Here is a 24592-nt window from a genome sequence, read left to right as displayed (position 1 = left end):
TGACCTGACAAAGACTATATCCAGAGGGCCTTTGTGTGCCAAGCACTGAACTTTACCAAAACATGTATTTGTAACTCAACCCTACATGAGAGACGATCCATTCTTGCCTATGAGCTTAATACAGGCAAGGTGGCTGTCCACACAGCTGTCAATAGCTAACATACAAAGGCCTTTCTGACTTAACTAGAACTGGTGTCTACCACACACTGATTGTTAGTTTATTATTTGGGGGTTTTGTTTGTTTGTTCTTTAGAGGTGGTGCCTCCCAAATATTCCTTTACAATGAATATAGAAGGTCAAAAGACATCCCTAGGAACAGACTGGCTGTTCACATCTTCCAAACAGAGTGGACCCTGCCATACTCAGCCCCAGGTCTGTGGGTACTGTCTCAAGCAGTCACAGCACCTTGATGAAGCAGCTTCATGGCCATGCTGTCCAATTCTTGCTCCGACTCACTCCTCAGCTGCACCAAGGAGAGGAGGTCCAGTAGCAGTGGCAGGTTCCTGGAGGCTATGGAAAACAGGAATGGGCTGCTCAGAGAGCTAAGCTCAGCCCACCCAAAGGTCAGAAACCTCCCTACCACAAATAACCTAAGTAAGGGCACTTGATTCTCATGACTTCTCATGAGGGACAGTAGTAGCTCATACATTGGGAATTCATTACTTCACTGAAATACATTAAAAAACACATGAGACAGGGACTTTTATTCCTATTTTGCAATTACAAAAATAAAGCTCATAGCAATTTCTCAGAAAGGCCCCACAGTTACTGAAAGGCAGGGTCTGTGCTCAGGATATTTGTAAAGCCTCCATGCTGAAATCCAATGTGAGAGTACTAGGAAGTGGGGCCATTAGAAATGCACCATCACCATGCCCATAAGAGAGACTCCAAAGAACTAGTCATTTGTCCCTTCTGCCTCAGGAAGATACAAGCTGTGTGAACATAGTGGATTCTCACCAGACATCAAATCTGCTGCTATCTGGACTCTGGATTTCCCAAGAACTGTTAGTAATATCCTATTGTTCATGAGTCACCTAGTTTATAGTACTCTGTTATAACCACTGAAACAAAGGTAGAAATTGAACACAAATCTAAATCTATTTCCTATGACTTTTCCAATTTTTTTTATATATATATATATGTATATATATATATATATATATATTTTTTTTTTTTTTTTAAGTCAGGGTTTCTCTGTGCAGGCTGACCTTGAACTCAGAGATCTGCTAGTCTCTGCCTCCCAAGTTCTGGGATTAAAGGAATGCACCATACTACCTGGCTACAATAAAGAAGATTTTGTTGTGTTTTGTATCCCTGCTGTCCTGGATGGAACTCACTATGCAAACCAGGCTGACCTCAGACTCATAAAGATCTGCCTCCCTTTGTCTCTCCAGTTCTGTCACACTGTTAGACCTGGCCTAAAATTTTTAAAACTTATTTGTTACTATTCTCTCTCTGTCTGTCTGTCTGTCTGTCTGTCTGTTCTCTCTCTCTCTCTCTCTCTCTCTCTCTCTCTCTCTCGTGTGTGTGTGTGTGTGTGTGTGTGTGTGTGTGTGTGTGTGTGTGTGTGTGTTGGTAATGGCAGGAGGGTGCATCTGCACATGCATGGAGATCAGACACAACTGTAAGAAAGTAGCTCTGTCCTTCCACCTTTACATGGGTTCCAGGAATCACACTCAGCTTGGTAGTCTGTTCAGCAAGTGCCTTACCTGCTGAGCCATTTCACTTGCCCAAACCTAACTGAAAACAATACTATCATCCAGATACATTTTGTTCTTCCCTAGAAAGCAAGTGCTTGAACTGAATTTGGGAGCCACAAACCTCTTCCCACTTGATGGCTCAGAAATTTAGTTTTAAAAGATCAGATTCTTGGGCTAGGTTGGTAGTGATTGTCTTAATCCTACCACTCAGCAAGCAGAGACAGTGGATCTCTGTAAGTTTGAGGTCAGCCTTGTCTACAGGTCAGCCAAGCCTCCACAGGGAGACCACCTCCCTATTTTAAAACATCAGATTCTTGAGCCAGGCATGATGGAACATGCCTAATCCCAATACTCAAAAGGCAGAATGATTTCTATAAATTTGTGGCCAGCCTGGTCAATATGAGACCTTCTTTCAAAACAAAAATAGCTGGGCAGGTAGCACACGCTGCCTTTAATTCCAGCACTCAGGAGACAGAGGCAGGTGGATCTCTGTGAGTTTGAGACCAGCCTGGTCTACAGAGCAACTGCCAAGAGACAGGCTCCAACACTACACAAAGAAACTGTCTCAAAAAAACAACAACAACAAAAACAAAAACAAAACAAAAAAAAAAAAAAAAAACCTTCCAGCCTCTTTAAAAATATTGGAAGACAAAGACAAATCAACTCCAAGTATGAATTTCTTCAAACTGAAAAGCCAGCTTCTGTGACTGCCAGCATAACCTCCTGTAGCTCACTGGGGATTCAGCACATCACAGACCCACCCACAATCCTGCTGGTTCCCCAGCCTCCTCCAGATTCCCACTTTCTTTTTCCCTCTGGGAACTGCCATTTCTGTGACAAAAGGTCCCAAACACATGCTGTGCATGATAGGGACTGGATCCTCTTTCTTAGAGCAAAAGTCACCAAAACAGAAAGGTCCACTCTACATGTCAAAACATGTCCAAAGAAAACTGACCTCCTGAGGTGCAAGCTCCATATTCCACCAGCAGGCGCTGCAGGATGAGCAGGAAGTGGCCTCGGATGAGACCACCCACTTCAATATCTTCATTCTCCCGAATAAAGGCCCTCAGGACAATCAGTACCTTTCGGGCTGTGTCCAAGGGACTGGAATAGACAAGGTCCTGAGAAGAGAAGGAAGCCAGAGCTCAGAGAGCACACAGCCAGGGACAGGTAGATAATGCAGGAAAGGCCCAGGATGATGGTTTCATAAAAGCTGAGTGAAGTCTCATTTAGCACCTAATTTTGTACCAAATGTCCTACTGGACACATCGACTCCTCACAAATCCTGGAGAACAGTCCAGTCCTATTACATCTAGAAGCAAACAGACAGAGACATTTGTCTGAGGTCACATATAACCAGTAAGTGACACCAAGGATGTGAACATATGCCTCTAGACTTAGGGTGCCTCTCTCCTAACTTAAAGTATGAGGGTCAAGAAGAGGTTATTCTTAGGACCAGGAACCTGAAAGCCAGAAGACAACACAGAGGGCAGAGATGTCATATGCCATGGGAAGAATAAGTTGGGAGAGATTCAGGGCATGGGACAGGGGACAGTGAGGACCAGGGCAGACCCCTTCTCTCCCATGGCATCTGCCCATTGCTGCCCTAAGCAGTGAAGGTCTTAGATTCAGGAAATTGAAATGAACATTTTATTTTGCTTTCAGAGTTAGTTTAATGAGTGTATGTTGAAGGCAAAACAAGCAGAAGGGGCACCAGTAGCTGTCCCTGATAGCTCCTGGCACCAACCAGCTCCAATATGCCAATGCCTTTGGACAAGTGAATGTGTCCAGCCAATTAGGATAGGATGCTATGAATCCAAGGTCACACAAACTGCACAGAGAGAACAGCTCCCAGTGCAGAGAAAGATGACTACAGGGCACCTCAGCCAAACAAATCCTGATGTGACGACTACTGGGCAGGCAGGGCAGAATGGGGAAACATGAGCATAGGGCTTGGTCTTTGGAGAAACAATGACAACATCAGTAATTAGTCCTAAAAACTTAGGCTGGAGAGAGGGCTCAGCAGTTAAGAACCTAATAACAGAGGTGCTGTCCTGTTTTTATATCATAGCCAAACATTTGTCTATATATTTTCTTTGGGGTATGGGGGTTCCAGACAGGGTTTCTCTGTGTAGCCCAGGCTGTCCTAGAACTTGCTCTGTAGACCAAGCTGGCCTCAAATTCACAAAAATCCACCTGCCTCTGCTTCTCGAGTGCTGGGATTAAAGGAGTGAGCCACCACTACCCAGATGTCTACATTTGTACATCTTCCTGATAAATCCTCCAGTTACATGTCACCCCAACTTTCAAATGGAGAAACTAAGGCAGATTGATTAGTTATTTATTAAGAAAGTAGTAGAGAGCCAGAGGAGGTTTACACCTACAATCTCAGCACACAGGAAGATGGGGCAGAGGAATTGCATACCTGAGGCTAGCCTGTGCTAAGTGTTAATTTAGGCTAGCTTAGGTTACAGAATAAGAAGGTGTCTTAAAAAGAAAGAGAAAATAGTAGAGTTGTAAATTCTGGTATAGTATGTGTTAATGAAGGGCAGGGGTGAAGTGGCTTTACCTCTGCCACTTCACAGAGACTCAAAAATCATCTGAGAAGACAAAATCACAAATTGGTAATTTCAGAGATAAGATGTGTGGCACAAGACTAAAATTCTAGAACTTGGGAGACAGAGATGAGTGGGTCTCAAGTTCATCTAACTCCTCTGCTTTAAAGAATGTGAGGTTGAAACTTAAAGTAGAAATAATTTATTTAGGGTCAAGCCAATTTCCCTGTTGTCCTTTGCTGGCCCATCCCTGCCTCACTGCCACAAAACCGGCCCCTCAGAAGCTGAATTTTAAAGGTCTAAAAGGAAAGGAAGGGATGATGTGGTCTTTGCCGTCCACAGTAAATGCTGTGTGCTGGTATGTAACTATCACATGGGTTAGTGAGAAGGTGTTGGGCGGACTCATGGCCCACTGCATTTCCAACTGTCCAAAGATGTCAGACTCAGAACAGAGCATCTGTGACAGCCTTGTTTTTCACAGCTAAACAATGTACGTGAAAGACCACCCGTTGGTAAGAGTGGCAATTACCAGCTTTGTTTGCAGCTGTTAATTACCCATATCAAAACCAGAAATTGGTTCTAGCACATATTTTTAGACTCTTTTCCCTCCTGCAGCTAAAAGCTGGGAAGAAATGGTGGGAATTATATGTGTGAACAGAAAACAAAGTTGTTCCTTGCTGTTCTTTTCACCATTGATGCTTCTAGGATCTAATTTAGTAAGATTGAGTAACTGTGGTCTCCGGTTCTGGTTTTGACCCTTATTGCCCTGGGTAATTCTATTCCCATCTCTGACATGGGCGTTATCTAGCTGAAATTCAGAGCCAAAGATTCATAAGTGATCATCTATATGTGACATATGTTTAATATTCCTCTACCTCTCAGCCCTCCTTGCTATGCTCATTTTACCTGAAAAGCAGAAAAGCCTCCATTCCCTAAATCTCGAAATGGCATCCAGCCTGAAGGTAGCTCCTTCCTATTAAGCCTCAGGCAAAGGGAAATAAAAGGCACCTGTGGCCTGATGCAGCCACCTCCAAGAAGAGATGAGTGGGAAGGTATATATCCAAGGGCAAGGCCTGAGTCAGAAGGATTAAATGGGGCACCCCATCCCTTCCTGAGAACATGGAGTCTAAGGATTTGGTCTTTGGAGATTCACTTTCTCCTTAGCTTGCTTCTGCTAAGTGCTTATTTCCTTTGACACTGGTGGCCCAGGGCAGTTTTCAGCCAAAGTAGGTAGTCTCCACCCTAACAAGACCCAAGCTGAAAGGAACATAAAGAAGAGACAACAAGGTGCACCTTCATAATAATCATAGATTTATATGTTTATTTATCCACGTGTTCCAAGTGCATGATCTACCACTGATTCACACCTCCATTCCAAGGAGCTCCATGTTAGACAAAACTGTTAAGTTTGCATTAATGGTTGGCATTATAAGACTGAGCTTGGAGTGGTCAGAAGTGAGGTGTAGACTTCAGTCATCAGCATACAGGTAGAAGGCTACCAGAGCCCTGGATAGTGAGCCAACCCAGGAGAAATGCACTGAGTGAAGATAGCCTCAGACAGAACTTTGCAGAATAGCATCCTTTAAGACCTAGCCAGGGCACAGGGAACTCTCTAAGATTGAAAAGGAGCATCAAGAGTGTGCCACTAAGAAGAAAGTGGAGAGCCATCAGTATCAACAGGCCACTTATGATGATTAACAACAAGCCTATGACAATCAGGCATAGAGACATCCTTGTTACCACAGTGATGCAATTTAAAGGGGCATCAGGGCCTGAAGTCAAAGGGTAGAGGAGTTAATGAGATGGAGGGGAAAATTTTTGAAGTAGACAATTACTACTCCTAAGAGTTGGGCTGTCCCAAGGAAGGAAATTAAAACTTAAAGAGCAAGAGGCAGGGACTCAGGAACCTGTTAGGTAAAGGAGGAGGGCCTTTAGGGCAACTAGAAAATAGCTAGCAGGGCTCACACTAATAAAAAAATCTCTCCTCTCCCTCTCTTCCCCTCCCTCCTTCCTTCTTACCCTTCCTCTTCTTCTTTCTCCTCTTTTAAAACCCAGACTGTATAGTAGTCACTGTATAGTAGAGGATGGCCTTGAACTTCTGACTCTTATGCCTCCACTTTCCAGTGCTGGGACTACTTATACATCACCATGCTCAGCTTATGCAAACTAGGATGAACCCATGGGCTTCCTGCACAATGGGCAAGCACCCTTGTCAACCGAATTCCCCTCCCAAAGCCTGCTATCTGTGAATGCAGAAACGAGTGAGAGCACCCACCAGCAAAATGAGGAGGCTGCTAGGCGTGCTTCTGAAAGTCTGGAACAGAGCTGCTAAGTTGGTAGGAAAGATGGTATGGCCAGGAGACGAGTCATCATCTAGGTTCTCATAGCTGCACTCTTCTCGAGAAAACCAAAGTTCCAGGACACGGTGCCCAAACCTACTCATCAACACTGGGTATACCAGGAAGAACCTGAGCAGGAGTGGGTGGTGAGTGTAGACCAGGCGCAGATCTGAGATGCCCTCTAGGAACTTTCTGATTGCACTGATCACAGCCTAGAGGGAACAGAAAGCAATTAAATATACGTTGCAGAGGACCTGGAACCCCAATGGCGTAAGCAATGGCTGAGGGAAGTGTGCTGGTATCTCGGCACCCCAGTACATCTCACTGCTCATCCCAATGGGCTTGGAGAGAATACACCACAGTGCTTGCCTTTTAACATCAGTTCTCAACCAGGAGTGATTTGCTCCCTGTGTGATATTTGGTAAGGTCTGGAGACATTTCTGATTACCACAGGGGAAGTGCTACTGACATCTACTGGGGAAAATACAGAAATACTGCTAAATATCCTATAATCCCAGCAAAGATCCTCAGGGGTGGGGTGGCGGGGATGGTGTGGACAAAAGTAGTGCTAAGGCTGAGGAGCCCAGCCCTATCATGGCACTGAAAGTGCACGTAGCAGGGGGCCTGGCTCATGAGAGAGAACGCAGATTTGTCATTTACTAAACACTAAGAACCTACTCCCTTCCCACAGAAAATTGATCAACATTCAAATTCCTTAGGTAATCTTGACTTGATTGGGAAACAATCAGGAGATAGTAAGGCATACCCGTGTGTCTGTGAGGGCGTTTTCAGAAACACTAACTGTGTGGGGAGGTGGGGGAGATCTACCCTGAATGTGAGTATTACCATCCTAAGGGTGGGGGCTTAAATGGACTAAAAGGGATAAAAGGGGGAACTCCATTATAAATTTGTGGCTTAGCTGGACATGATGGCACATGTTTTTAATAAAGCAGAGGCAGGCAGATGTCTGAGCTCCAGGCCAACCTGATCTACATAGTGAACTCTAAGGCAGCCAGGGCTACTCAGAGACAGTGGTATAGTGGCATCTTGTTCTGCCAATAAGGTGCTGGCTTTGGTGTGTGGACATGACCCATTATAAGGAAGAGGAGGAGCTCACTCAGGCTCTCTTGGGTTGTGGTCTCAGCATCCTGGATTGCAGACCCTGGGCCTCTGGGACAGAAGACCTCAGCAGTTATTTACCATCAATGTGTGAGTGCTCCCCAAATAAATATGTCATTCTTTATTATTACTGGAAAGGTAGGATGCCTGGGCATTCTCCAGTAAGATAAGGCCACATGAAGATACACAGATTAATAGTTATGGGTTAATAATTAAGAAAGAGCTAGCCAGTAAGAAACCTAAGCCAATGGCCAAACAATTTTAAATAGATACTAAGTCTCAGAGTGGTTATTTCATAGGGGCCGCAGGGACCGGAAAACAGGAACTGAGACTGGACAGATAAAATCTCCCAACACCCTGCCTCAAAGTAAATAAATAGAAAGAAAGGAAAAGAGAATGAATGAAAGAGGGAAGGAGGGACGGAGATTATGGCTGAGGTAACAGCTTGTTTTATAAAAGGGGCGGGCCAGGGGAGTAAGCATTGCAGATGCCTCAGTGGTCAGAACCCAGTCTGACAGCAAATAACCACCTGTAATTCTAGGTCCAGGGACTCTAACTCCTTTCTCTGCTCTCCATGGGCATCTACACACATAAATAAAACTACAACTTTTTTTGTTTTGTTTTTCCTGAGACAGGGTTCTTCTGCATAACAGTCCTGGCTGTTCTGGAACTTGCTTTGTAGACCAGGCTGGCCTCAGACTAACAGAGATTGGCCTGCCTCTGCTTTCTGAGTGCTGAGAGTAAAGGTGTGCACCACCACCACCCAGCTAATTGTTTTTAAAAAGTAGAGGAAGAGCTCAATTGGCTTGCTTAGCCTATATGGGGCCCCGGGGTTCTATCCCCAGCACTGTATAAAACAGGTGTAGTGGCAAATGCCTGTGACCAAAGCTTTCAGGAGGCAGAAACAGGAGGATCAGAATATCAAGGACATTATTAGCTAAATAATGAGTTCAAGGCCAACCACAGGCACTACTGATTCAAAAAAAAAAAAAAAAAAAAAAAAGTCACGATCATGGACTATTTTATTTTTTAGGAAAAAAAAAGATGAGAGAGATAGCAACTAAATGTGATATGTAACTCCGCACTATATCTTAGACTGGAAAAATAGCTATAAAGAGCATTGTTAGTTTAACTAGTAAAAAATTGATGGCTAGAGCTGTAGTTCAGTGGTAGATTGCTTGGATAGCCTGTCAAAAAAGCAGCAGGTTCAATTCCAGCAGTTAAAAAAAAAAAGAGTGAAATTAGACTACTGACTTAAGGACTGAGTATAATATCTCCAGATATTGTTTGTTTGAGACAGAGCCTCACCCATATTGGCCCAGAACTATGTAGTCTAAACTGGCCAAAATCTTCCTGCTCTAGATTCTCAAACACTGTGAATACAGACAAAGCCACCAAAACCAATCTAGAAGGCCCATACTCTTGGAAAATACATATTGAAGCATTTAAGAAAAAAAGAACATATCAAAAATTGTCTGAGAATTATTTTCAAATGGTTCAGAAAGATGAGATTGGAGGAGAGTGAATTAAAATCATTATTTAAAAAAAGGGATGAATCAAGCCGGGCATTGGTGGTGCACACCTTTGATCCCAGCACTTGGGAGGCAGATGCAGGTAGATCTCTGTGAGTTCGAGACCAGCCTGATCTACAAGAGTTAGTAGTTCCAGGATAGGCTCCAAAAAACACAGAGAAAACCCTGTCTCGGGGTTGGGGTTGAGGGGGGTGGCACATACCTTTAATCCCAGCACTCCGGGGGCAGAGGCAGGTGGATTTTCTGTGAGTTCAAAGCCAGCCTGGTCTACAGATCAGCCAGGGATACACAGAGAAACCCTGTTTCAAAAAACCTAAAATTAAAATAAAGTTAGGTTTTAGTGATAGGTATGTTGGTGTGCTAAGAAAGTTAAGGCAAGGGGATTATTTCAAATTTGAGAGCAGCCAGAGTTATAGCAAGAGACCCTGTCTTAACTCCCCTAAACCAGGTTGTGATTGTATGTTACCATTTACATATTTATGTAAAAGTTAAGCTAAGACTATTGCTCAATAGTAGAGTGTTTGCCTGCCATATACAAAGCTGTAGGTTTTTAAGTGTTATGTAACATTGTGGATTCATGCCTAGAAGGGAAGTGAAGCCCAGAGTCCCATTCCCTTCCTTCTTGGCTCCCACACCAGCTGCAGATGTTTGTGAAGCCCCTGCAATCTATCCCTGCTACACCACTGATTGAGAAGCCACTGGGACTATTCCCATCATACCTTTCTCTTCTGTCTCTGGCAATCACAGAAGCCCAGAATCATCCCCACTGGGTTCAACATGCCCTTTCCTGTTCTCATGTAGTGTCTTACTCAGCTCCCCAAACTCAGCACAGGGCCCTCTGAAAACCAGCTACTGAAACATTCTGTATTTTCAAACTTCTCTGAATGCCTCCTCTCCTCTGCTCCTATGATTCTCTTCCAAGACTAAAGGCTCGACCTTTGGTCTCTCGAGTGGAGGTTCTTTCTGTCCCACCTCCCTACCTCCAGAACCCGGACTTCTAAGTTCTGTGACTTCCTCCCAATGTCTTTCATCTGCCTCAGCTATTCTTGTCTGTGGTCTTACTCACTCAGGACTGAAAACCTGAGTTCAGTCCCTGAGGACCTCACAGTAAAAGGAGAAAACCTACTCCTCTGACCTCCACACAACTTTTGTAGCATGTGTGCTTCCAGGTTCTGTGCAGACTACATGTATGATATTACAGACATACCCACAGGCAAAATACCAATACATATTTGGTATTGTATTGTAAGATACAGCAGGAGTGAAAATATAAGAAACTCTCTTTTGTTTCTTTTCTGAAAACTTCTAGTTAAAAATAAAGACTACAGGCTAAACAAGCCAACTGAGCTCTCCATCATTAAAGTAGGTGAGACGTTAAAAAAAAATCCAACAGCCAGATATGGTAGAACATTCTAATTCTAGTTACTTGTAAGACTGAGACAGGAGAATTCCAAGTTTGAGGCCAGCCTGTGCAATTTAGTAAAACCCTGTCTCAAAATAAAATAAGAAAAAAAAGTCTGGGAATATAGCTGAGGAGTTGAACATAGAGTGTGGAAGTTCAATCTTAGGTTCAATCTCCAGAACAGCTCCCTACACACACACACACACACACACACACACACACACACACACACACACACACAGACAGACACAGAGAGACAGAGATCCACCATCAGTCCAGCTAACAATGATCACTCAGTTTGATGAATTGTCATCACAACTCTCACAGGACAGAGGTGACACCAAGGATAGAACCTGTGTGCCCTAGAGAAAGTTATTTTCACTTTTTAGGGGGTTACCAGGAACCCAGGCTGGCTTCTAGTGTCTAGATCTCATTACAGGTGTGATCCCATGACACTTCTCTCTCCATTTTCTTACCTATAAAATGGAAATAACAAACTCCAGCACCAGGGCTGTTGAGAGAATAGCTAATTTATAGGCTCACTGTGTGTCTGCATTGTCCTCCTCTCTTGTCCCATGACTCTTCAACTCAGCCTCTCTCTGTCAAACCTGTCTACACATATCATCACAATCTCCCAAAGAACATTAGTGCAAAGAGGCACAGGACAGCCCAAGGCATTCTGGTTCCTACCTCACGCAGTGCACTGTCCTTGTCCTGGCACACTGCCAGAAGATAGATGGAGGCTTTGCAGACCACTGGTGGAGGGTACTCACCCTGGTCCTGCAGAGACAAAAGGAAGCTCTGCACAGCCACAAATAACTCTGCCTCAGGGACAAACCTGTTGACCAAGAAGAGCCTGAGTGAGAAAGGCAGAGATGCCAGACCAGTGGAGCCTTCTATCCTGCTTGCCCCATCCTCCCTCAATGCTCACAGCCTGATAATACCATGCACAAACAGTGTGTTGTATATCCTTTCAAAGCCTTGTCACACATGCACAACACGAATGCACTCAAACGCATGTGCATAGATGAACATGTACACATACACACATTCATTCCATGGAACTGGACTACAGATAAAAGATCCAGGACGACTCACCACTAGACACCATCTCAGAGAACTGACCTGTCATCATGGATGTGAGCCAGGTAGAAGAGGGTCAGGATGCAGTACTGTCTCTGGCGTGCAGCTACCTCCACATATTGGCGATCTGACAAGAAGGCAAGACTTTCCAGGGTCCTGCTGCTTATCTGGGGCAGTCCATGCTGCAGAAACTCAGATGCTGCAGAGAGTTCTGGGAGGGAGCAGGTAGAGGAAGGCCACAAAGAGAACACAGGAAAGCAGGTAATGGCACCTGAAAACCATTGCATGGAGATGGCACACAGGGCACCAATGGGTAGTACCAAGAGAATTACAGGTTCCTTTTCCCTTATGGAGCTCTCAGTCTGTCAGAAGAGACTAGACTTAACATATGGAAGGACACAGGCAGTATTCATTCATTCGTTTACTTATTCATTCATTCATTCCTCTGATATATGTTCTCTGAGTGGCTACTCTAGATCAGACTGTGAAACCTCCTTGAACCCCTGAAGGGAAAGATTAATAAGACAGACAAGTGCAGGACAAGTGGCCAGTGCCATGTTCCAGTGTGGAAAGAGTAAATCAGGTCACCTGTGTGGGGAGGGCAACCTTAAAGGGCAGAGAATTATAGAGGATAAGCAGAAAACAGGCAGGGAAGGGAGAGAGAAAAAGCCCATGGGACAGGAAGCAAGGAGTTTGGAGCCATGGGGGGTGGGGAGCCATAGGGGGTGGGGAGGAAGAGGCACATTTCTGTTCAGTATGAACAAGAATGGAGCATCAGGGACTATAGGTCCATGTAGATAATTCACAGCTTGACTGCTAAAGACAACATATGCTGCTTAAAGAACTTGAGTATTAGCAGAGTGAATTAGTACTTTAGCAGGGTATAGCGGTACATGCAGTTCCTGTCACATACTGGCAACGGATGCGGATGGCACTTAGGTGACTAAAGTAGCAGGATGGACAGTTCAAGGACAGCCTGGGATACATAGTGACATTCTCTGGGGGGGGGGGGGGCGGGGATCAAAACAAAAGAGCAAAAGCCATTTGTATTTTCTACTGGGAGCAGAGATCCTAGTTTTCTCATGGAACCTATTTTACAAAGAGAGGAATAGAAAACACAGGGACCTCCGAGCTTGTCAACTTTTTGGGAAAGTTACCACATTACCCTTCATTTCCACACTTCACCAAAGGCCAGTAAACTCTCCCCTCACTGACACTTCTATCCCGACTGATGTGAGGACTACAGCTGAAGAGCAGAAGAAGCAAGATGCTAAAACTTCCCAGGTAGCTACTTCAGCAGGAGTGGGAACAGGATGGAGAATGAGCAACTAGAAGCAGATACCCAGGCTGAAAGGCAGCTGGAAGACCCCTTACTGCTAAGGTCAAGTCCTTTGGTCCCTTTTTGTTTGTTTGTTTTCGAGACAGGGTTTCTCTGTGTAGCTTTAGAGCTGTCCTGGAACTTGATCTGTTGACCAGGCTGGCCTGGAACTCACAGATCTGCCTGCCTCTGCCTCCCAAGAGCTGGGATTAAAGGCATGTGCCACCAATGCCCAGCTTTGATCCCCTATCTTACACAGGTCCCTCTCTTCTGTTTTCCTCCATTCCCTTGCCCACTTTTATTTCTTTCAATAGCATCGTGATATTTTGTTTATAAACTAATAAATCTTGCCCGAAGATCAGAATGCAAAGTTAGCCACAGCCATAGAGGCCAGGTAGTGGTGGTACACACCTTTAATCACAGCAGCCACACTACTTAGCCATAGAAGCTGGGTGGTGATGGTGCACACCTTTAATCCCAGAGAGGAATATAAAACAGGAGCTCAGGGTCTCAGTCTGTATTCACTCTACAGTTTCAGGGGTCTGAGGATTTGTGAAGATGGGATCCCCCTTTCAGTCTGAGGTAGAGGTAAGAGCAAGTGGCTAGCTGTTCTGCTTTTCTGATCTTCAGATTGAATCCCAATATCTGTCCCTGGGTTTTTATTATTCGTGCTGCACAACAATGCTATCCATCACTGACACTGCATCTGTTGTATAATGCCTGCCTCTCTCACTGGAAGAGAGAAAGGCTTTGTCTCCGCTGTTCTCTCACCAGCACCTAGAGTACAGTCTGGCAATCAATGTATGCGCAAGAACCACTTCATGAATGAATGAACAAAGAAATGGGATAGACTATATGAGAGACAGTGAGTCCTGGGCTGGATGTAGACCAGCAGAGTGTTGGTGTGGGATGATGCAAAGGAGATAGTTGGGAGAGAGGATTTAGACCCAACGAGCTTCAGGGACCTCAACATTCTAGAGTCTAGCATCCCAGGTACCTCGGATTCCGTCAGTTTCTCCTTAGAAATCATTCCAGAAATGCATCACTAGCTTCTAGCAAAGTGATCTCATTGCATTGACTCATTAGACAGCCAATCAGCTGTCGTGGGACTCAGGAGCAGTGAGATCATCTTACCTTCTTGGGAGGGCGGTTCTGCCTTCTCTGGAGCTGAGAGCAAATTGAGGCACAAGTAATAGAGGAAACTGGAACACACCTGATTTAGGGATGAGTGACTTCAAGAGAGACATGAGAACAAAAGAGACAGCATTACGACTTTGGCTCCAACACCATTAACCCCAACATTGCTGCCTTGTACCAGAGCCCAGTTAAAAAAAAAAAAAATCTAATCATGACTACAGCAGAGAAGACCCTAAAGTGGCTATAAAAAGTAAGTACTTGGGGAGGGAAACTGGAGAGATGGCTCAGTAGTTAAGGGCATTTGCTGATCTTGCAAAGGACCTAGGTTCAGTTTCCAGCATCCATAATGGAAATCACACAACCAGTTCTGAGGGTTTCAATGCCCTGTTTTGCCTCCATGGCACAGTACACATACAGACAAGAAGGTACATACATACACATAAACTAAAAATAAAAAATATTTAAAAGTAAATATGGGGGGGCTGGTTGGAGAGATGGCTCAGGGGTTAAGAGTACTGGCTGCTCTTCCAGACGTCTTGAGTTCAATTGCCAGCAACCACATGGTGGCTCACAACCATAATAGGGTCTGGCACCCTCTTATGGTATGCAGGTATACATGCAGAGCTCTCTAAAAGAAAAAAAATTAAAGAAAAGGATTTTTCAAAAAAGTAAATATGGAACAAGCTGCCACATTTGCAATAGGCACCTGGCTCATATGGATCACTGAAAGCTTCCTCAAAGAATATATTAAGGAAGGCTACTCAAACATACAAGAGAAAAAGAAAGAGCTAAGGAGCTGCCAGACATGGTAGTACATATCTGCAATTCCAGCACTTGGAGGCTGAGGCAGGAGGATTGCCACAAAATCCAGCCTGGGGTAGACCATTTGCAGAACAAAAGGAAGGAAGGAAGGAGGGAAGGAGGGAAGGAAGGAAGGAAAGAAGGAAGGAAAAGGAGGAAGAAGGAAGAAGAAGGAATGAGAGGAAGGAAAAAGAAGAAGAGGGAAAAGATGAAATTGTAGTTTTGACTTCGAATCCAGACTGGTTCCTGAATACTCTCTTGAATGGGAGTGTTATATTCTCAGCTTATGGAGGGAGAGTCCACATGTGACACTGTGGTCACTTTGTAAGCTCTGGACAGTGGCAAATCCCAGACAGGAAGGCACAGAAGGGTGCTCTAGAAAACCAGCAAGACACTGAAACAGTGACATCCACTATGAATAAAAACTGCTCCTCTGAGATTGCTGGGTAGGCAACAACTACAAGTTGATAAATATTGTATCCTTTCATCTCTGAGGGCCTCAGTTTCTCCATTTAACTGAGATTACACAAATGATCTCCAAGAGCCTGTGATGTTTAGCTTTCATTGTTAACATGACACAACCCAGACTCTAGTGGGAAAAGTGTCAATGACAGGCTGGCTGTCTATATTGGGTTAGTCATTGGGCATATCTTTGAAGGTTGTGTTAATGAAGCTAACTGATATAGGAAGACTGGGCCCAGTGTGGGTGACACCATTCCTAAGCAGGGGGTCCTGAACTGCATAATAAAGAAAGAGGGATAGAGAAATGGCTTAGGGGTTAAGAGCACTGACTGCTCTTTCAGAAGTCCTGAGTTCAATTCCCAACCACATGGTGGCTCACAACCATCTGCAGTGAGATCTGGTGCCCTCTTCTGGCCTGCAGGTATACATGCAGGCAGAACACTGTATACATAATAAATGAATAAATCTTAAAAAGAAAACAAGAATAAAGAAAGCAAATAGCATAAGTAACCAAACAAGTACATATTCATTTTCTTGACTGTGGATGCAATGTGACCTGTAGGAGGAACACCCACAGAGCTGCAGCTGGCTTGATTCCAGAACGCAGGCACCTGGCCTTAATCTGCCCTTTGTCTTCAGCACCTTCTGTTTGAAATGTGAAAGTTGTGTCTGAGTTTCCCAAAGGTGTAAAGCCTATGCAAAACTTCATTGGGAAAAATTCAGAAAACCAAGATATTCCTTGATTTGCATTTGGCATTGTCCCATTGGGAGACTTAGATATTTTAGGATATGGAAACGAACTTGCTAAAGGTGGAAATCGGGTAACAATAAAAAAAAAAAAGCCCTGGGCTAAACTGGGCAGTGGTGGTGCATGCCTTTAATCTCAGCACCTGGGAGGCAGAGGCAGGAAGATCTCTGAGTTCGAGGCCAGCCTGGTCTACAAAGCTACACAGAGAAACCCTGTCTCCAAAAACAAACAAATAAACAAAAAGCCCTGGGCTAGGAGAGTGTCTCAGCTGGAAAGGCTAAACACCCTTAAGGTGCCTTGAACCCACACTTTTCTAAAACAGTGACCAGCTGTTTGAAGGACCTACCTTAACTTCCCTATTCTGAGCTCAAACAAGCCCTTTTCTCCCTTATATTGTTTTGGTCAGGGTGTTGTATTGCAGCTATAGAAATGAAACTAGGGCAGAGCCCTCACAGTTTTGATGTGACAGCTGCCCACTTACACATCACCTTTCCATAGAAGATGAAACTCAACTCACAGAAGCACCTCCAGCTCATGTGTCGGTTGCTGGGCAACACTGACACTGTTTCCAATACACCAGGGTCCCATGACTTTTAAAACACCAACCTGACACTTCTACTTACACAGTCAAAGATTTTTCTGGCCCCTTGCTGTTCAGTTCTGCCAGGGGCCATACATACCTCTGGCAACTGCAGAACTTGGCCTTTAGCTCCAGGGTCAGTCGTATGAATGACGAGTCAGCTTAGGAGAAGTGAGAAGAAAGCAGAGCTGTGTCACAAAAACTTGCAGGTGTTGGTATCAGAGTATTGGTTTTGTAGTCATGGGACCTGGCTACCAGGACCTGGTAGGGGTTAATAACTTCTGAGACTACTTTGACTATCTGTACCTCACAGGCTGGGAATAAGTGCATCTCTTTTTGTTTGTTTGTTTTTTGAGACAGGGTCTCACTGTGTAACCCTGGGCTGTCCTGGTACTTGATCTGTAGGCCAGGCTGACCTCAAACTCACAGAGACCTGCTTCTGCCCCCTGGAGTGTGTGCCACCACCACCACCTGGTGGGAATAAGTATACCTAAAAAATGCCTGCCTCAGGGTAAGAGCCAGATAACCTCACCTCCTTCCTCTCTCAAGTATGTTCTACTATAACCTGGCACAGTCTACAGGCACCAAGGACATCGCTGCTTTCTATCCTTTGTCTTATCTTTGTAGAAAACAATCTAGTTTCAGACTCGGAAAGAAAAGTAGCAGTCATTGCTTTATCCCTATCTCTCTAAACTGCCCATGTGAAGACTAGACCTCGGGCCACAGACCTGACAACAGTTTCTGTATTAGGTAGTGACCCTGGCCCAGGCCATTTCACTTCTCCCAGTCTCCTCCCTAAGACTGAGCTTTCACTCCCAGCACCCACATCAAGTGGCTCACTCCAGCTCCAGGGAGTCCATTGTCAAGGCCTGTAGAAGTGGCTCCATTCCATTTTAGCATAAGGTCAGAGAGTTTATAAGCCTATTATTGTTCCTTCAGGGTTAAACAACAATATGTTTAGCCTAAGATGTGGCTATTGTATGTCCTACCTAGACAGCAGGATATTTGACCCAAGGTGTAACTAATGGATGTCTTTCCTTGACAACAGGATATTTAGTTTAGGGTGTGGTTACTTGATGTTTTGAGTACGGAGAAGGTAATTATACTTGCTTGTTCTTTGTATCTTGGTAAGGAAGTTTTTTGCCTCCCCCCTCCCTTGAGACTGGGATATTTAAGAGCTTTGAGTAATAAACTTGGGGCTGATCCCAGTATTAACTGGGTATCCTCCCAACTCTATCTCTTATTTAATTCTTTCCTGAATCCACACTCCTTCTAAGCACAAACAAGATAAATCAGCTGAACTGGACAGTCAATGCCCTCTTCTAGCCTCTACTTGCAATTATGAGCACATACCCTATACACATACCACACACACACATCAAAAATAACCTTTAAAGGAGAAAGAAAGCTCTACACATTTACCAGATTTGAAAGCAAACATTCCAACCTACAGTGTAACCTTAGGCAAGTTGCTTCATCTCCCTGATAATTCAGTTTATTCATCACTTCAATGAGGATTATGTGTAATTCCTATGAGTTTTCAATAAATCAATATATGCAAAGCATATCAAACACTGTCTCACACAGTAAGAACTTAAATTATTAAGCTTATTAAGGATGGAGAAGGCTAAAAAACCACAAGCCAGGTGGCCAGTAACATGACTCAGGGAGTGAAGGCACTTGCTACCAAGACTGACCACCTGTACTGCATCCCTCACAGGAAAGTGGAGAGATGATTTATGCAAGTTGTCCTTTGATGCACACACACACACACACACACACACACAATCTATAGATAGATGATAGATAGATAGATAGATAGATAGATAGATAGATAGATAGATAGAGATAGACGACAGGTGGATGAATGGATGGATGATAGATAGATGGGTAATAAAAATAGGAAGGAATCTCAGGAGACCATTAAACAGTACCTTCTACATAGAGTGCAACTGTTCCCTTAGAAGGCACTGGGAAATATAATAATAAGACCTTTCACAACGACTAATACCCTGGCATCCAGTATCCAGAAATCAGAGATCCTGGAGCTGGAGAGATGACTCAGCAGTAAAGAGCATATACTGTTCTTGTAGAGCATCTAAGTTCAGTCCCCAACACCTTTGTCAGGTGACCCATAACTGATTGTAACGCCAGCTCCAGGGGATCCAACATCTTCTGGCTACTTCAAGCACCTGCACTCACACACATATAACTCCACACACCTACACGCACCCACACAATTAATTTTATTTTTTATGATCTTTAAAATACTTTTGCCAAGCAGTGGTGACACATGCCTTTAATCCCAGCACTCGGGGAGGCAAAGACAGGTGGATCTCTGAGTTTGAGGCTACAGAGTGAGTTCCAGGACATCCAGGGATACACAGAGAAACTCTGGTATTGAAAAATAAAAATAAATAATATAATTAAATTTAATTAAATATTTTATTATTTTTATAAATGTTTACTACATGTACTTAAAAATAAATCTTGACCAAAAAGAAAAGAAACCAGAGACCGTAAATATCATTTACGAGACCCTGTCTCGAAAAAAAGAAGAAAGAAATGGGGAAAGGATTGTACTGAGAACACTTAAGAGAACCTGCTGGACTTGTAGACAACACTAAAAATATCAGTAAGGTGGAAAACTGACTTCAATAGCTTTAACTGTTCCATCGTTTTCCTACCACTCAACACTGGACAGAGGAAAGGATATGCAGCTTACAGACATGCAGATGTCCACCCTCTGGTTAATGCTCTCCTTGAGCACTCTCAACAGTTACTGACAGTGCTTGCCTCCCTACAGACACCCAAAAAGACCTGCCACCTACCAAGCTTCCTGGAGAACTTCACCTTCATATGGGGAACGATGACAAAGAGGCTGTGCAGAATTGAGAGGAAAACTTCCATCAGACTTGGATGTGTGGCTTCCTCCGAGTACCTCTGAAATTACCAGAAGTGAGAATACAACATAGCACCAAGCCTGAGTCTCTAAAGAAGAAAAGACATCTTCAGAAACTGGCATCCAACCTATCAGGTTCAGATAACCCCTTTCATTTCACCAACCCAAGGAAAATAAATCTAGGGACTATGAACTCACAAACCTACACTTAAGGATTGACTCTGCCAGTAGATGTTAGCAAGTACTTTACCTCATTGACCTCTGTTCTATTCCCTTCCCCCAAATAAGAACAAGAACACCTACGTCCTGGGAACAGATGAGTTATAATGTACAAATGGCACTTCCTAGGCCATAGTGCAGGGTGACTCATTTCTCTCACTACACTTACAATTTTAACTGCAATATGGAATTCAACTGCCTTCACTTTTTCCCCCCAAAACAAGGTTTCTCTATGTAGCTCTGACTGTCCTGAAACTCACTCTGTAGACCAGGCTGGCGTTGAACTCGGAGACCCGCCTGCCTCTGCCTCTGCGTTCCTAGTGCTGGGATTAAAGGTATGCACCACTGCCCAGCTTCCACCTTCACTCTTTATTCATGTGGTCCTTGGGCAGTCATGAGACAGTACCTCATGATTAAGTTTAAAGGAATTTGTCTTCTATCAAGCTCAATTTAGGGTCATCTCTGTACACCCTTAGACAATCACCTTCTGTGTCTCTGTGTCTCAGCTCCTACATGTGAACAGCCAGGACCTTTAAGGCATTATTCTTGAGCAGGCCAGTCATTTCATTTAAAAACAAAACACTTAAATACATATATGTTGCTATAAAAGTAGTAGCACACCAGTAGCACACATCTTTAATTTAGGAAGCAACATTTAGGAAGCAAAGGCAAGTAGATCTGATTAGTTAAAGGCCAGTCAGATCTACATAACAAGTTCTAGACCAGCCAGAACTACACAAGGAGACTGTCTCAAAAACACAAAATCAAAAATAAATAAATAAATAAATAAAGTAGTTAAGACTTATTAAAGGAAAATCTATATAATAGTTATATCTTATTTATACAAATAGTTTGCCTGGAGAAAATAGAAAGCAGAAATAATATAATAATTCTATAATCTATCCCAATTAACAAGGGATTCGTAGGATGCTCAAACCCTCAGAAGGAGAGGACTCTGGGTGACCCCAGAGCGAACCACTCCACACTGGGCTTTCCCATGTCTTAATCGCAGGTCAACCATAAGCACAGCTCTATGGGACCAGGTCTCATTTCAGACTGGTGTGTCTGATCTGTGGAGCACACTTGTCTTTACTGAAGCTAGGATCATAGACATTCATTGTTGCTAACTATGAGACGGAGGACAAAAAAAACTATGACTATGAAGTTGCATGCTCTTTCTCAGCACTACAATGTACTTGTTCCGTTTTGGAGACAGGGTCTCTCTACATAGCTCAGGCTGTCCTGCAATTCACTATGTAGACTGGACTGGCCTCAAAAACCACAGAGATCCAGGGCTGGAGAGATGGCTCAGAGGTTAAGAGCACTAGTTGCTCATCTAGAGGACACAGGTTCAACTCCCAGCACCCACATGGTAGCTCACAACCATCTATAATAAATGAAACCTAGTGCCCTCTTCTGGCCTACAGGCAAAACACTATATACATACAGCATGAATAAGTAAATCTTTTAAAAAATTGCTTTAAAAAACCACAGAGATCCTCCTGCCTCTGCCTCATGAGTGCTGGAATTAAAGGCATGTGACACCATACCTGGCACACATGTGCTTTTTAACAACAGAGGAACACCATTTAAAAATTACACATCCTGTTAGGATGTGTAAGGTCTGAGGCAGGGGAGAGATATTAGTGAAAAATTCTAATACCCTTCTGCCATGGTCACAGAGATAAAATTACATAGTGACCGTAAGACAGGTACCATGTTACAAACATTACCTGCATATTACTTTGTTGTTACTGATGTCAACTTTTTCTTCAGATGAACCTATTAGTTTTACAAAATGAAACATACTTTCTTGTTACAACCAAAGTAAAGATGGCTGCAGGATGACATTGCTAAGAGTGTAAGGGCTAGCTGAGTATTCCCCAAGGTCCATGCTGCCTGTGGAGAGGAGCTTACCATCATCATAGGGATGCACTGGGAGTCACAGGCACTGAGAAGAAACTCTGAGAAGGCCTCCAAGGTGTCTTCTTTCTCTGCACCAGGAGCTGTGAAGGGATTCTCCTGGGCAGAAGGCTCGCCTTGGAATTCCACAGCCAGCCTAAGAAATCAGTACATATGCTTATTAACACCCATCCAGGTACGGGAGATGTGCCCGCTTAGACTGAGCTCAGAAGTCAGAGAAAGCATTCCCACCCTCAGATGGGGGCAATTTTAAGAGTCTTCGATGAGAAGTTTGGAGTTTAAACAGCCTCCCAAATCTCTGCTGCCCCATCACATATGGCTCTTCCATACCCTATGTGTATTCCCTGCACATCTCACGAGGTCTGCCACTGCACATCTCTTTGCCTAACCTGATGCTCCTCTCCCTGCCTAAAAAGCCTTCCTTGGAGTCTATACAACTTAGATAATTCACACTCAAAGGTGTCCCTTCCCTCAGAGACCATCAGCTCCCTGTGAGCAGGAGTCATTCTGACTTATCTTTCTATCCCAAGGTCTGGCACACAGATGTTGACAAGGATGTGTTTGTGTGAAGTGTGTTCAGTGAAGAGTGCCAGCATTAGGCTAGTTTCAGGGAGGAAGAAAAGGGAATAAGGCATAACTTCATGGCGGCTGGAGAGATGGATCAAGTGGTTAAGAACACTGGCTGCTCTTCCAGAGGATTGGAGTTCAATTCCCAGCACCCACATGGTGGCTCACAATCTTCTGTAGCTCCAGGAGATCTCTCTCTCTCTCTCTCTCTCTCTCTCTCTCTCTCTCTCTCTCTCTCTCTCTCTCTCCCCCCCCCAGGGTTTCTCTGTGTAGCTCTGGCTGTCTTGGAACTCACTCTGCAGACCAGGCTAGCCTTGAACTCAAGAGATTCACTGCTTCTACATCCAGGTTACTGGAATTAAAGGTGTGCACCACCACACCTGGCTTTATAACCTCTCTTAGCTTCCATGGGCAGTGCATGTACATGCTACACATACATGCATTCATGCAAAACACACACACACATAAAATAAAAATAAATAAGGCTTAAAAGATGATTTTAAAATGAACTCATGGTACAGTAGCAAAAGCATCAGCAGGATGCTTGGGGAACCTAGAACTGTCCTACCCCTAGCTACCCATTCTCAGACTTCTTCCACATACCCCAACCCCAGTCAAAGTCCTTTCACAATTCCTGAGAGCAACAGAGGCCAAGTGCTACTTTGTCTTTTGTCTAAGACCACCAGCCCCTGCTCTCCAGCCTTAGGCTGCAGAGGGCCCCTTACCTGCAGGCATTCCTAAACCCCTCCAGAGTGCTCAAAAGGAACTTCCCCTTTCGAAGACTGGCCTTCTCGGAGTTTCTACTGCAAGCATGGCCCTGGGGTGAAGAGCAGAGATGAGCTTATGAGTCACACTCCATGTGCCAGCCTAGGCCTGAACAGCACAGACTTCTTCCTTCACTGCAGTCTGCCCTTTGCATATACCAAACTTCCCAAGGGATCTCGGGTATGTAGATTCATGGATCTAAGTAGCTCTTTTAAAAATAGCAGAGGGGATAACTTTAACCCTATGTGCCTGAGCACCTCAAGAACGACCCTTGGTCTTTTATATACAGAAAGCTGTCACAGCTGGTGAACAATAGCCCAAGTAGCTGTAATGTCCATATTGTTGCTCCATAACACAAGAAAATCCTCACCCCAGTAGGTCTGAGAACTATAATCCTGAAAAACGTAACACTCATACTAAGAGTATCTTTCCTGATACCATAAGTCTATGAGCCATTAAAAGTCAGTAATTACAACACAGTGAACATCAGTTAGAGTCTTTCTAAGATCCTAAAGATCCAGTCTTAAACATGTTGTGAGAATGTTTACCATACCTAAAACATAGGGCTAGAATGTGGCTTTGTGTGGAGTACTTGCCTTTTACTCATGAACACTTGGGTTTGATTCCCAGCAGCACAAAATTAAACAAACAAACAAACAAAAAAACCCAGAAACAAAACAAGAAAAGTCTAATTAACAACATGCAGATAGTAGTTAAATTATTTTGAGACATTATGCAGCTGAGTCTAGCTTCAAACTCTTCAACCCTTCTACCTCAGTATCTTGTACATAAGGATTATGGCCTTGCTCACTAAAGTACTTTGAAAATTTGGCATTTAGAAAAAAGTGTTTAACCCCTGGGGCTTCAGTTTCCTTACCAATCAAAATGGTCAAGACAGTGACCCTTAAGCCTATAAATTGCTGCAGGAGATGAGGTGATATACAAATTGCTTTTCTAAAAACAAACTGGAGATCTAGAGATGTAGCTCAGTGGTAAAGTGCTTGCCTAACATATGCAAGGCCCCAGCATTGAAAAAAAAAATAGGCATGGTGATATATGCTTATAGTCCCATGGCAGACAAAGACAGACAGACAGACTTTATAGTAGGGGACTTCAGAAGACACATGCTTGCAGTTCACTCACCAGTGACCTCCTATTCAGTGGGGTCTGGGAAAACTCCATACATCGACTCAGCATGGCTTCAAGCAAGGCCCTAAGTCGTCTGTATTGCACTGGTAGAGAGCTCTGATGGTCCTTCCTATAACCACAAAGACAAGAATAAGCCCAGAGAGGTAAAATAGCCCTAAAATCCACACCCCAGGGTTTGGGGCATTGGGATGCCCAGAGTAGATGCATAACCCTCTGTGCTCAGCAGTTTCATCTGTGCAAGGAAGCTTAATAGCAGAGAATAGCTCTGAGGATTTCATTTTAGGCCAATCA

The 24592-nt window shown here is 43.9% G+C and overlaps 1 protein-coding gene across 1 annotated transcript in view; it reads right to left on the bottom strand.

The window, feature by feature from the left end:
• The window catches only part of Mei1 (meiotic double-stranded break formation protein 1), a 61018-nt gene that overhangs the window by 15326 nt on the left and 21100 nt on the right, over nt 1–24592 (bottom strand). Inside the window, exons 12-22 of the mRNA XM_051189466.1 lie at nt 24296–24410; nt 23113–23204; nt 21815–21956; nt 19608–19719; nt 16877–16937; nt 14183–14280; nt 11773–11941; nt 11338–11485; nt 6531–6806; nt 2656–2821; nt 406–510 (exon numbers count right to left, since the gene is read on the bottom strand). Of these exons, the coding sequence (XP_051045423.1) occupies nt 406–510; nt 2656–2821; nt 6531–6806; nt 11338–11485; nt 11773–11941; nt 14183–14280; nt 16877–16937; nt 19608–19719; nt 21815–21956; nt 23113–23204; nt 24296–24410 (1484 nt within the window). The remainder of the gene's footprint in view (nt 1–405; nt 511–2655; nt 2822–6530; nt 6807–11337; nt 11486–11772; nt 11942–14182; nt 14281–16876; nt 16938–19607; nt 19720–21814; nt 21957–23112; nt 23205–24295; nt 24411–24592) is intronic.

Source organism: Phodopus roborovskii, unplaced genomic scaffold (assembly GCF_943737965.1).
Source record: "Phodopus roborovskii unplaced genomic scaffold, PHOROB, whole genome shotgun sequence".
In the NCBI taxonomy this organism is placed as follows: Eukaryota; Metazoa; Chordata; class Mammalia; order Rodentia; family Cricetidae; genus Phodopus; species Phodopus roborovskii.
The sequence above is the reverse complement of the archived record's forward strand: the minus strand, read 5'-3'. Positions and strand labels throughout refer to the sequence as shown.